The 12,067-nt window shown below is 37.3% G+C and overlaps 1 protein-coding gene across 1 annotated transcript in view; it reads left to right on the forward strand.

Annotated features, from left to right (window-relative positions):
* The window catches only part of LOC136878881 (uncharacterized), a 309,809-nt gene extending 303,384 nt beyond the window's left edge, over positions 1 to 6,425 (forward strand). The window contains exon 12 of the mRNA XM_067152445.2: positions 4,468 to 6,425. Coding sequence (XP_067008546.1) covers positions 4,468 to 5,003 — 536 coding nt within the window. The 3' untranslated portion in view covers positions 5,004 to 6,425. The remainder of the gene's footprint in view (positions 1 to 4,467) is intronic.
* The last annotated feature ends 5,642 nt before the right edge of the window (positions 6,426 to 12,067 follow it).

The following is a 12,067-nucleotide window of genomic DNA, read 5'->3' on the forward strand; positions in this document are numbered from 1 at the left end:
GGTGGCTGGAGCTACTGATAGGACCACGCCCGAAGTGTGTCCGATCGTGAGGATGTACGAAAACCAAAGACGCGGACAAGAGCCCTGCTCTTACTGAGGAGTCAAAGGGCGGAAATAGAGAAACACTCAAACAGCCAATCAGGGAAGCCTACTATGATTCGACCCAAAATTTTCACCAATGAAAAAGGTCATTATTCTGACCACTTAAAACAAATTACCATATATGGACAACAAATTCTAGAGATTTTGATTGCGAAACACAGCAGTTTTGTTATCAAAGCCTCCACGTGGCAAATACAGGGTGATACAAAAGGTCGTTTAACAGATTGCAAGTTACAACAAGCACAACTACAGGAGATCTCCAATACGAAAATAATTATTTCTACCAACACTTATAACGATTAAATAAATATCATTAAATGTCTTTCTTATGAGTCCTGAAAATCTTATTAATATTTTTTACATAATTTCACAAAGAAAATATTTCATTGACTTCCTCAAAGATGTCTTCGAATTTTCCTGACTTTTTGCAATGGCGATTTTACAAAATTTTAGCCTAATGACAAGACAAGAATTAAATGATCACATCCACATTATTAATGTCTCACCACCGGCAACAGACACCAACATTTCATTCCACATTTTCTCTTAAAATGAAGAAGACAGTGAAGTAATCATCATCCAGGTATTCTGCTTTATGGCAGGTCTTGTCATGGGATGAACCTCTTCCACTTTTGCCTGTCCTGTACCAAGTGACTAATGATCAAGTATTTAACATTGTATAATGTGTATCTGGGTATACATTTGTTTACTTGTGTGTGTTCAGTAAGAACGTAAATTTGTGAAAAATTAGTGCCCCACCGCAAGTCCCCCTCAGCAGCTGCTGCTGTGCTTAAGGAAGCATAAGCGAACCCAAGAAAGGAAATGTAGACCGGGAACAGGTAATGAAAATTAATAGTAATAACAATAATCACTCACTTGGCTAGGTAGAATAACGGCCGAGAGGATTTGTCGTGGTGACCACACGACACCTCGCAATCTGCAGACCTTCGGGTTGAGCAGCGGTCGCTTGGTAGACCATGGCCTTTTGGGGCTGTTGAGCCATAGTTTTGCTTCAAAAGGGAACCATTGACCCTTTTAACCTTTAAGATCTTGCAAACTGATAACTGCATATCAATCATATGCGTCAAAATCAATTTGGATTTTCTTTCTTTTGTTTTTTGGACATCACATGTCTTTCACATGTTGCACGCCATTATCGGTTTGCAAGATCTTAAAGGTTAGAAGGTTCAACGGTTCCCGTTGAAGCCTACTAAAATATAAAATAGAGTGATCCACGCTATAGGAGGATGTTTACCCCTAACCTTATGCACACTTTGTTACATGAGACATGTTTACTTTGGTTTCACATTACATCAAGACTGTGTATTAACATATCAACACACAATTTTAAGACTTTCATGTGATTGGTTTGCCATGCAAAAAGTATTTGATGTTTCTACGACTCAATAGATGTATTTTTTATTTCATGTATTTTAATTTGGTACATTCCACAGTTTTAATGGGTCGTATTAGTTACTCAATGCCGGCCCCGTAATGTAGGGGTAGCGTGCCTGCCTCTCGCCCGGAGGCCCCGGGTTCGATTCCTGGCCAGGTCAGGGATTTTTCTCTCGACCTGAGGGCTGGTTCGAGGTCCACTCAACCTACGTGATTAGAATTGAGGAGGTATTTGACAGTGAGATAGCGGCCCCGATCACGAAAACCCAGAATAACGGCCGAGAGGATGCGTTGTGCTGACCACACGACCCCTCGTAATCTGCAGGCCTTCGGGCTGAGAAGTGGTCGCTAGGCAGGCCAAGGCCCTTTCAAGGGCATTAAGTGCCATGGGGTTTGGTTATTAGTTACTCTATGGATATTTTAATTCCCATTGTTCTCTTTTTTTAATAATCTAAACGTAATAATGGTTTAATACGCATGCCATATAGTTGAAGCCGGCCCCGTGGTGTAGGGGTAGCATGATTGCATCTTACCCAGAGGCCCCGGGTTAGATTCCCGGCCAGGTCAGGGATTTTTACCTGGACCTGAGGGCTGGTTCGAGGTGCACTCAGACTACGTGATTAGAATTGAGGAGCTATCTGATGGTGAGATTTTGGCCCCGGTCTACAAAGCCAAGAATAACAGCTCAAAGGATTAGTCATGCTGACCACACGACACCTCGTAATCTGCAGGCCTTCAGGCTGAGCAGCGGTCACTTGGTAGGCCAAGGCCCTTCAAGGGCTGTAGTGCCATGGGGTTTGGTTTGGGTTTGGTCACGTAGTTGAAGATGACCACTAGGTGGATGAAACATGTACTGATAATTCCCATCGGGTGATGTCTTTTATCTGATTAAATAATGTATTGAATTGGTTTATCCTTAACAATTGTATATACACTCAAATTAGACATGTCAATCCCACAACCAACACAAACTAGACAAAATTTTTGCCTCTAGAGTATTAAAATTAAAATCTAAAATTAAAATCTAAGTTTAAACATCACTAATATAATAAAGTATGTTAAAAAAATAACTGAATTTTGAAAATACCTCGTTGAGGGCTTACCTATAGCCTAGTTTCCTTTTCATCCTTCAAAGTACTATCCTCCTCTATTAATACAATGCTCCCAGTGCTATTTTCACTTAGGGAAGCAGTCCTTGCTAGCAATTTGGGGGACTGTGCGCAGTTCTGTGATTTCAGTTTGATCTCTTACCAAAATAGTCATTCTGAAATGAAAATCCACAGCTTGTTTCCATTTATTCGACTGAGTCAGGAATGGAATGAATGAAGCTCCCATGTAGCGGCGAGGATAGGAATTGTGCTGACTGCCGAAGCCTGTCGCATTCCTGTGGGGCAATGATTAATGACGGACAGATGGAATGATATTGTAGTATTGCTGGAATGAAAGATGACAGGGAAAACTGGAGTACCTGCCCTCTCATATGGAGTGACAGGGATTTGGACCACGGAACGTACCGTGAGAGGCTGCCGCCTAAACTACAGGGGCTTTACTGAAATAATCATTCTCTCAGGGTGAATTTCAGTTTGGGGAATAGAAAAAAGTCTGGCAAGCTTAGGTCATTTTAGTAGGGTGGAGGGGAAAGCACAGTTGTCTTTGTTTTTGCAAATAATTCACAAATCAACAGCGATGCACGTGCTGGCATGTTATGGTCGAGGCTCTAGGAGTTGTTTCACCACAAGTCTGGTCTTTAACTAATGACATTTTCTCTCTTTGCCCTTTAGGAAGCAATTCGTGCTGCACAACACTATTGTTGTCAAAAAAAATACAGTCAACAACACTTTCACATTTGACCTGACCCACACCACTGTGATGATTGCATTGTTGTTTCATGTCATATCCATAAACCCACATTTCATTACCAATTATGATTGTCTTTATGAAGTTCTCATCTTCATTGGCATAATCCAAATTCTCTTGACAGATATAAACTTGAAGACCTCTCTGGTCCTTATCACGAGTCATGGAATGAGCTTTTAAGCTTTCCAAGACATTTTTTGTTTTTCCATGAGAATTTCACAACATGATCATATCTAAATTTTACATTCTTCCACTACTTTCTGAACTGTCAAATGACAATTAGAATGCATGGCTTTGTGAACTTGTCCAACATAGCTCTGTCACGCAATGTTTGAGGGCATCCTGAGTGTGGGTCATCATCTGTTGACTGTCAGTCATCCTTGAAATGCTGGAATCACTCTTAACCCTGACTCCAAAACCTGTCTTCATAATTTGGTATGTATAAACACTTTACCCATTTTGAAGATGGAGCGAATATTGATACTCTATAATATTCAGACATCTCAACTATCGCAGCACATATGCATACACTCACAAACTAACAGCTGCTAAGTGATAACCAATTGTTTCAGAAATGTACAACAAACGGCTAGTTACTTAGAAAAAGATACTGCTATATAGAATCACTTACCAGAAACAGCTAGTCTTTGCATTTGTGTGTTATTCTGAACAGTCCTTGTACTCCAAGATTTATGGTGACAAATTTTATATTTAACTCTAGTGTGAGTAAACTACATCCATAAGTATTATGGATCTTTAGAACGTTCTAGGAGCTGAATGCTGTCTGAGTGAGAAAATTTCCTGTCCCCTTGATAATAACATGCATTACATTGTAAGTTTACACAAATATCATTGAAACATGTTTAAAATAAAATACAACCATACCTCTATAAACATGACCACAACATTGATAAAGGCTTGAGGTTAGTGTGGTAAAAACAGTAATTATCTAGCAATATTCCCCAGTTGTCTACCCTGTAAGAGCTTATCGGGGGAAGACTTGATTCGTGTGGATGTGTAACTATTATAACATGCTCAACATGAACAGCAGAACATTCTATACACAGCAAGATAGTTTGAAACTTAAGTACTTTGGAATATTTTTCTTTACAGGTGGTCGCAGTCGTTATGGTGGGGGAGGAGGTGGTGGCAACAGAGGTCCCGGTGGCCGTGGTTCATCTGGGAGGGGTTCTGGAGGACGTGGCTCATCTGGAGGAAGAGGTGGTCGTGATAGAGACCGTGGTAATGGTGGAGGTGGACGTAACTCAAATAATCGCTGGGATCAAAATTCAGTGAGCAAATCCTCTTCTGGCTCTCGCTTTTCAGCTGGTGGTTTTAATAGCCATGGATCATCTGGATCAGGAGGTGGTGGTGGCAGCTATGGAGGGTCATCATTTGGAGGATCATCTGCAGGGTATGGAGGTGGAATCCTCAATTCTGTGGGAGGTTCTAAGTCTGGGCCAGTACCACTAATGTCAACTCCAATAAATAACAAATTTTATCAGTCTCAGTCTCAAGGAAATGCTCCCAGCAGGTTCAGTAACCAGGGCCCTCCCCCTCCACCTTTCAATGCAGGTAGTGGAGATTCTTTCAGTCAATATCAGCAACCACCACTTATGGGTGGTGGAAATTATAGTTTTAAGAATTAAACCTGCATTCATTTGAAGTCTTATGTTCAGTATTATTTCCAGTATTTGAAAGTTCATGATGTTCCCAGGATGAGAACTTGAAATGATTTTATTAGATTTAATTTTTATGACAGTAAGTCTTCTGCACAGTTCCTGTTACTACTTTTTAATGTCATAATTTACACTGAAATAAATATACTAGCATTTTAATATACAGATATATTACTTTCTTAGAATCATTCTTACTTCTGTAAGGTTTATGAACTGAATAGATTACATCTGCTATAAGGATTATTCATTTCACCGTTACCAGTATGTGTGTGTCAGTTATTTTTTTATTTATAGTATTAATGTTATGTACTGTTGCTTCAAAAGAAGATTATTCATGTACAATATACTTAATAGCATAGTTCCTTATCATTGTTCTCTGTTAGTCGTATGCACTTCATCAGTATTTAATATGTCTCTGTGATAAGTTGTTATATATTTTATGGTGCCGAAAATACATATTTAAGCCATATTTTTGTGTGGCAATTCAAAGTGATGAAATAATGGCTGTGGATGGATCTAAGATGATGGTGCTCTTTGAGAAAGAGATTGGAAATGGTATAATGCAGTATTCTTGATAATGAAAAACAACCATGTTGAGAGATGAATTATTTTCTTGTTATAGTGTTTTAGTCTTACTATTTGGTGTTCATTTATATTAAGAGAACATATACTAACACTGTTATAAAACTACTGGGTGATTTACTTACTGGTTACATAAACAATAAGTACATTGCTGTGAGTTCTGTTATGCATATCTTCCTTCAGTTACATTATAACCTATGTATTTCTATTAGTATTGCAAATATAATGCAGAAATAAATGACTGACGTAGGTATTAGCATACCTCGTTTTAATATATATTTTTAAACTGTAACACAGATCACATGTTTAATTCACCTTGAATTTTTTTGTCATGTTGATACTTGGCTAAAAAGCCTTACTATAACTATTTTGGCAATATGTTTTGTTTTTGTTTTGCATTGTCTCATTGGAAAATTTTATTTAATAACCATTGCACTTCTACCTTGACCTATGATCAGTTTGACTCGATCTGTTGTGTATTCCTATACTATTTTTATCTATTACTAAATGGGATGTGTTACTTTGATAGACCTTTCTTGTACCTAGATTACAGAAAGTGGAATTTGATTGCTGTCAGTTTTCATACTGTTTCAGTCAGTATATCAGTGACACATCCTTGTTTGCTATATATATAGCTAACAGTCTTACTTCATAAACAGTACATTACTTTTTCTAAATATCTTTGCAATTATTCTCAAAGTATCATTCTGAGAATAAAAGGGTATGTTTCCAGATAGCAGATATGCTAAAAATAGATGTGATAGACATTAGAAATGTAAAATGCTGTACGGTATTAAATTCAGACCAAAATGTTAGCTCTAGTTATTCTTGTATTTATGTGAAAAATTCTTAACCTTCCCTTTTCCTTTGCTAACTAGAATCCTGATCAGGAATAAGAAGAAAAATCCAGTTACAGTCGAACCTTCCGTAACTGGCACCTGTATTCAGCAGACACCTCCACAGACATTTTTCCACAGACCAGAGTTCATTTTACATAAGACACGTATCAAATAAGCCTCATTTAAGCAGACTGCTTGAACCCCAGACAGCAGATGCCACTAGTCTCGTTCCCTTATCTCAGGCAGAGACTTTACACGTTCAAGGATATTGTTTTTACACCAGAGTATATCTTTTCCTTCAAAACCATTCTGTAGAGACATGGGAATTCGTTTTGAATGTCTGTACTATTTCGAGTCCAAGGAAGAGAAAGAAATGTACATAGGAATGCTGTAGTAGACATGAACTTAATGCTTCTGTACAAGTCTCTTTCCTAAACTTTTGTTATGGTCATCTTGCGTTCTAAATAGTGTAGATTCTGAGAATTCTAGTTGCTCAGGAATGCTGCTAGCGACTGTCTACTCACAAGTTACCAAGGGATTTTTCAAACCAGCTTGCATTATTCTATTCATAACTTAGATTGTCCCTGATAAAGTCATGATTAGGTACAGTAGTTAGTTAAACTTCAAACGAAAGAGACTTTCATGCGCTAATTCTTGAGATGAAAATACTGTAACATCTCAATCACCCAGTAAGCAGGAGTAACAAAGGACCAGCTTGTTTAGATTTTGAGACAAGAAGAAATGTAATTAAGTTCGAAAGGACTTCCAGTGAGAAAGCTTGCTGAAAAATTGAAGTGCGGAAAAACTCAAACACAACTGTGAAGAATAAAATTTTTAAATGAGTGGTAGGAAAATAGGAATTGAGGAGTGAAAAGAAAGCAAGAGTCAATTTTTGCAGAAGTGAACATTGCAGTATTGTCCCCTTATTATACTATCAAGGTAATGTGCCCTAAGCTAGTCAGTGGATCCCAGGCATGCTCAGTTCGAGTTCCAATAAAAATAAATTATCTTATAATACACCCTGGATTTGTGATGAACATATATTTATAGTGTGGACAACACAAGGTAAACTATAGCTAGAAATGATACTTGGCAGAACACGATATAAGATTTGAGGAAAGTATTTATTTATATAACATTCAAGCTAATGTAAAATAGACCAACACTCCAACATATGACATGAATAAAAGATTGAAGTTGTCTCAAAAATAGAGCTATCTAGAAGCTGATCTATAAAAAAAGAAACTTGCAACTCTGTGCCGGCACATGCACTTAATATTCAGTCACTTTAACACTAAAAATGTAGGCTTGCATGCTCACATTATGCTCCTGGCTTGTTTTGTTTATTTCTTCAACTTAAGAATGAGTACCGGTACCTCTTTCCTGCACACTTGACATTGCAGTAGAGATCTAGCCTTACATGTTATTTAATTTGCTTTGGGGGAAATTTGTATTGTAACGTACAACAAGTCTGTGTGGTGAAACGCATCCTATTACATTACAACTCTCACTGGAATTACAACAAGAAAATGAATGAAACTATGGATCAAACTACATACTATAAATCACGTGAATGTAAATGCACAAACATATAATTGAGCAACAAACATTGTCATATTTTCAGTCCAAAACAATAGGCATGCAACATTCATGATGATTCACAAACAATATCAATGGAAGGAGATCAAATAACAATCAATTAACCTTTTAAGCAACTCGCTCCCTATTCAACGTGGGTTCCTGAAAATATACACACGACACAAGTAACAGAGTGGACTTTAAAAATTCAGTCAAATCAAAATCTCGTTATTTGCAAATGAGGTGTCTACCTCGGTGGCAAATGGTACACTAAAATACATTATTGTCAAGCACTAAATATTAAATTAACAAGAGAAGAAAATTTTCCAATAGTACAATATTATACAATTTACGCTAACAATTTTTTCTATTAAACACACAGCTCATCCTTAATAAATTTATATTGATTACAAAATTCTACTTATATCTCCTGTACTACTCACAAATATAGTCAACTGATATACAGTATGTGGAATTACTTCAAATGATACTATACAACTGGTATAAGATTAAACTTTACATTGCATTTATTTACATATTTATTTATTTTACCCATTCTGGAACCTAAGTAGCATAACGACCTGCTGCGTCTTAACCAGAGCCCCTTTTGCCACTACTTTTCAGAGTTCCTGAAGGGCCTTCACAGCTACCGTAGCGGTCCCAGGGCCCTCGAAGTCCCCACTGTACTTCACCCCTACAGGCAGTCCCCTACTTTGGCTGTCCAAACTCCTTAGACCAGGGGATGGAATTAATTTATTCACACACATTTTTTTATTTACAATAACCTGCACTGGTCGAATGCTCTCTAACACTTCATTTATTTTCTCTGTTGCTGTTTCTTCTCTTCTTGAATTTCTGTACAGATTTTGGAAAAGGATCAAACACTACCCCTGGTAAACTGTTCCACTCCTTCACACCCTTCCCAATGAATGAAAATTTACCCCAATCGCTTCTGCTAAAATTCCTTCTAATTTTATATTTGTGGTCTGTCCTGCCGATATAATTATTTCCCAACCGAAGCCTTTCATGGATATCTCCCCATGCTTCTTCTCTTGTATAGGCTCTATATAATCCTATAAGTCTAGTTTTCTCTCTTCTCTTAAAGTTTCCCACCCAAGTTCCTTTAACATTTCTGATACACTACTCTTTCTCCTGAAATCCCTTGTTACAAATCTTGCTGCTTTCCTCTGCACACTATCTATTTCTTTTATTAGGTATTCTTGGTGAGGATCCCAAACACTGTTTGCATATTCCAATAATGGACGAACCATACTTAAGTAACTTTTTTCTTTTAATTCTTTATTGCATCCTTTAAGTAGCCTCATTATGACATGTAACGATCTGTATGCTCTCCCAACAATGTCATCATCATGACCCTTCCAGTGCAAATTACTTTCAAATTTCACACCTAAGTATTTGCACTTGCCATCTTTTGGGATAACTACCTCATCCAAAGTATATTCAAATTCAGTTTTAAAGCTCCTGTTTGTAAAAGTTGTAACAGTTGATTTTCCTCCATTAACCTTCATATTATTTTCTTCAACCCATTGTTGGATACTTTCAAGGTCCCTTTGTAATTCTGAACAATCCTCAATGTTATTTATTTCCCTATAAACAATTATGTCATCTGCATACAATCTTATTTTTGATGTTATATTGTTCCCTAAATCATTTGCGTATATTAAGAAAAGTAACGGACCGATTATACTACCCTGTGCAATTCCCTTCCAAAGTTTCTCTTCCTGCGATACATTTCCTACTTTGACTTTCTGAACCCTCGAATTTAGAAATGTTTTTATCCAACGTGTAACCCTTACGTCCAATCCTATTCCCTCCAATTTCTTTAATAATATTCCATGTTCCACTCCATCAAAGGCTTTGGAAAGATCTATGGCTATGCAATCTAACTGACCTCCTGAATCCAATTGATCTGATATATCCTGCTGAAATCCCACCAGTTGTGCCTCACAAGAAAATTTCTTTCTAAATCCATACTGGCTCCTCATGAACCAATTTTTATCATCACATATCCCTCTGATGTACTTTGATATTAAACTCTCCAGTATTTTACAAACTATACTGGTCAGGCTGATTGGTCTGTAGTTCTCTGGTTTCCTTTTATCACCCTTTCCTTTATAAATTGGTATTATTATAGATTCCTTCCATTCCTTTGGTATTACACTATTATTTATGACATAGTCGAAGAGAAATTTTAAATAAGGCACTATGTACCACCCCATTGTCTTTAATACCTTCCCAGTAATTTGATCACTTCCTGCTGCTTTTCCTTGCTTAAGCAGTTGGATTTCTCTGAAAATATCTTCATTTGTGAATGAGAAGCTTCTTGTTTCCCTCTGTCTCTCTCCCTCTCTATCTTCTGTTTCGGTTTCCAACTCCTGACAATCATCTACTGAATCTCAGAATTCCCTACTAAATAGGTTTGCTTTTTCAGTATCTGTTAGTGTTCACCCCCTTCTCCCACCATTGTAGGAATTTGGATTCCTTTTCCTTTTTGATTCCTGATATATGAATACAGCTTTTTCCATTTCCCTTTGTGGTCATTACCCTCTTGAAGTATGCTATTCATATAATTTTCTTTTGCTTCCTTTTTCACTCTATTCAGTTTCCTCATTAGCTGTTTTCTAGTTTCTCTACTCTCCCTACCCTCTTTGATTTTCCTGTTTACTATTCTACATTTTCTTTTTAATTTTCCTAAACAGGGTCTGAGGTCATTTTACCCTTCTTAACAGGTACAAATCTCTTCTCTCCTTCCCAAATGATTCCTTTAAATTTAGCCCAAAGTGTATCCACATTACTCCCTTCACTTATCCAACAACTGAATTGTGATTTAAGGTAAGTCCCAAATTCATCAACTTTAGTTTTTCTGTACAATTTCTTCTTCTACATCCATTATTACAGCCTTATGGTCTCCTATTTCTTTAATTACCTCAGTTTTATCAACAATTTCCCATGGTTTAACCAAGAATACATCTAGTAAGTTATTGAGACGAGTCGGTTCTTGTACTACTTGTGTAAATCCTCCCTCCCAAATTAACTTGTTTGCCAGTTTCTGTTCATGAGCTTCACTTGCAGCTCCATTCCATTCAACTTCAGGCAAATTTAGATCTCCCCCAATTATTACCATATCATTATTATTGTTTTTATGAGTATAATCTATAATTTTCTCAAATATTTCCATGTCTCTTTCCTCTCTTCCAGGCCTGTATGTTCCTATAATTCCCACCTCCTTCATATTATCACAAACTAATTTTATCCCTAATATTTCATCCCTTTCATTGGTAAACCATTCATGTGAACAATAAGTTTCCTTCACCAGAATAAACACACCCCCTCCCTTTTTATCTCCTCGGTCTCTACGATAGACTGTGTACCCTTCTGGAAATACTTCTCTCCCTTCTCTCAACCTCGATTCCACTCCTATCACCACATCAGTCTCATAAGATTCCATCAATGTACCGAATTTTAATTGTTTATTTACTACACTTTGACAGTTTACCAAGAGCAATCACAGACCCCCTTCCTCCCTAAAACTTCACTGTTGCAATTGGGTAACTTGAAATTCCTTACTTTCCTGAGTTTCATTGTCTAGTCGACTGAGCCAGCTTGAAGTACAGCTGGCTCTTTCTACTAGTTTTCCTGGTCAGTATTATAACTCAAGGGAGTTGCCTGTTTTATTGTACATATCTTAAGATTAATAAAATCTAGAACAATATTTGCTATCTTTCGTTTACCTGAATAGTTTAGATGGAGGCCATGTTTTGTATAACAGTATCTCTCAAAATTGCTGCATTCAGTAACCTGAGTATTCCGAAAATGTTTACAAATTTTAACAATATCTGTATTGACCTTGTCCGCTTCAATTCACACACGAGTCTCTACTCAAATCATGCCTGTGGGGCACGTTCACTACAAAGACGTTAGTGTGGGTCAGCTTCCCTAGTGTATATTTAAGTTGTGATCTTACATTCTTGGCGTCGTCGTGAGCTACGTCGTCCCACCGATGATAAGCACTGC

Source organism: Anabrus simplex, chromosome 8 (genome assembly GCF_040414725.1).
Source record: "Anabrus simplex isolate iqAnaSimp1 chromosome 8, ASM4041472v1, whole genome shotgun sequence".
Taxonomy (NCBI): Eukaryota; Metazoa; Arthropoda; class Insecta; order Orthoptera; family Tettigoniidae; genus Anabrus; species Anabrus simplex.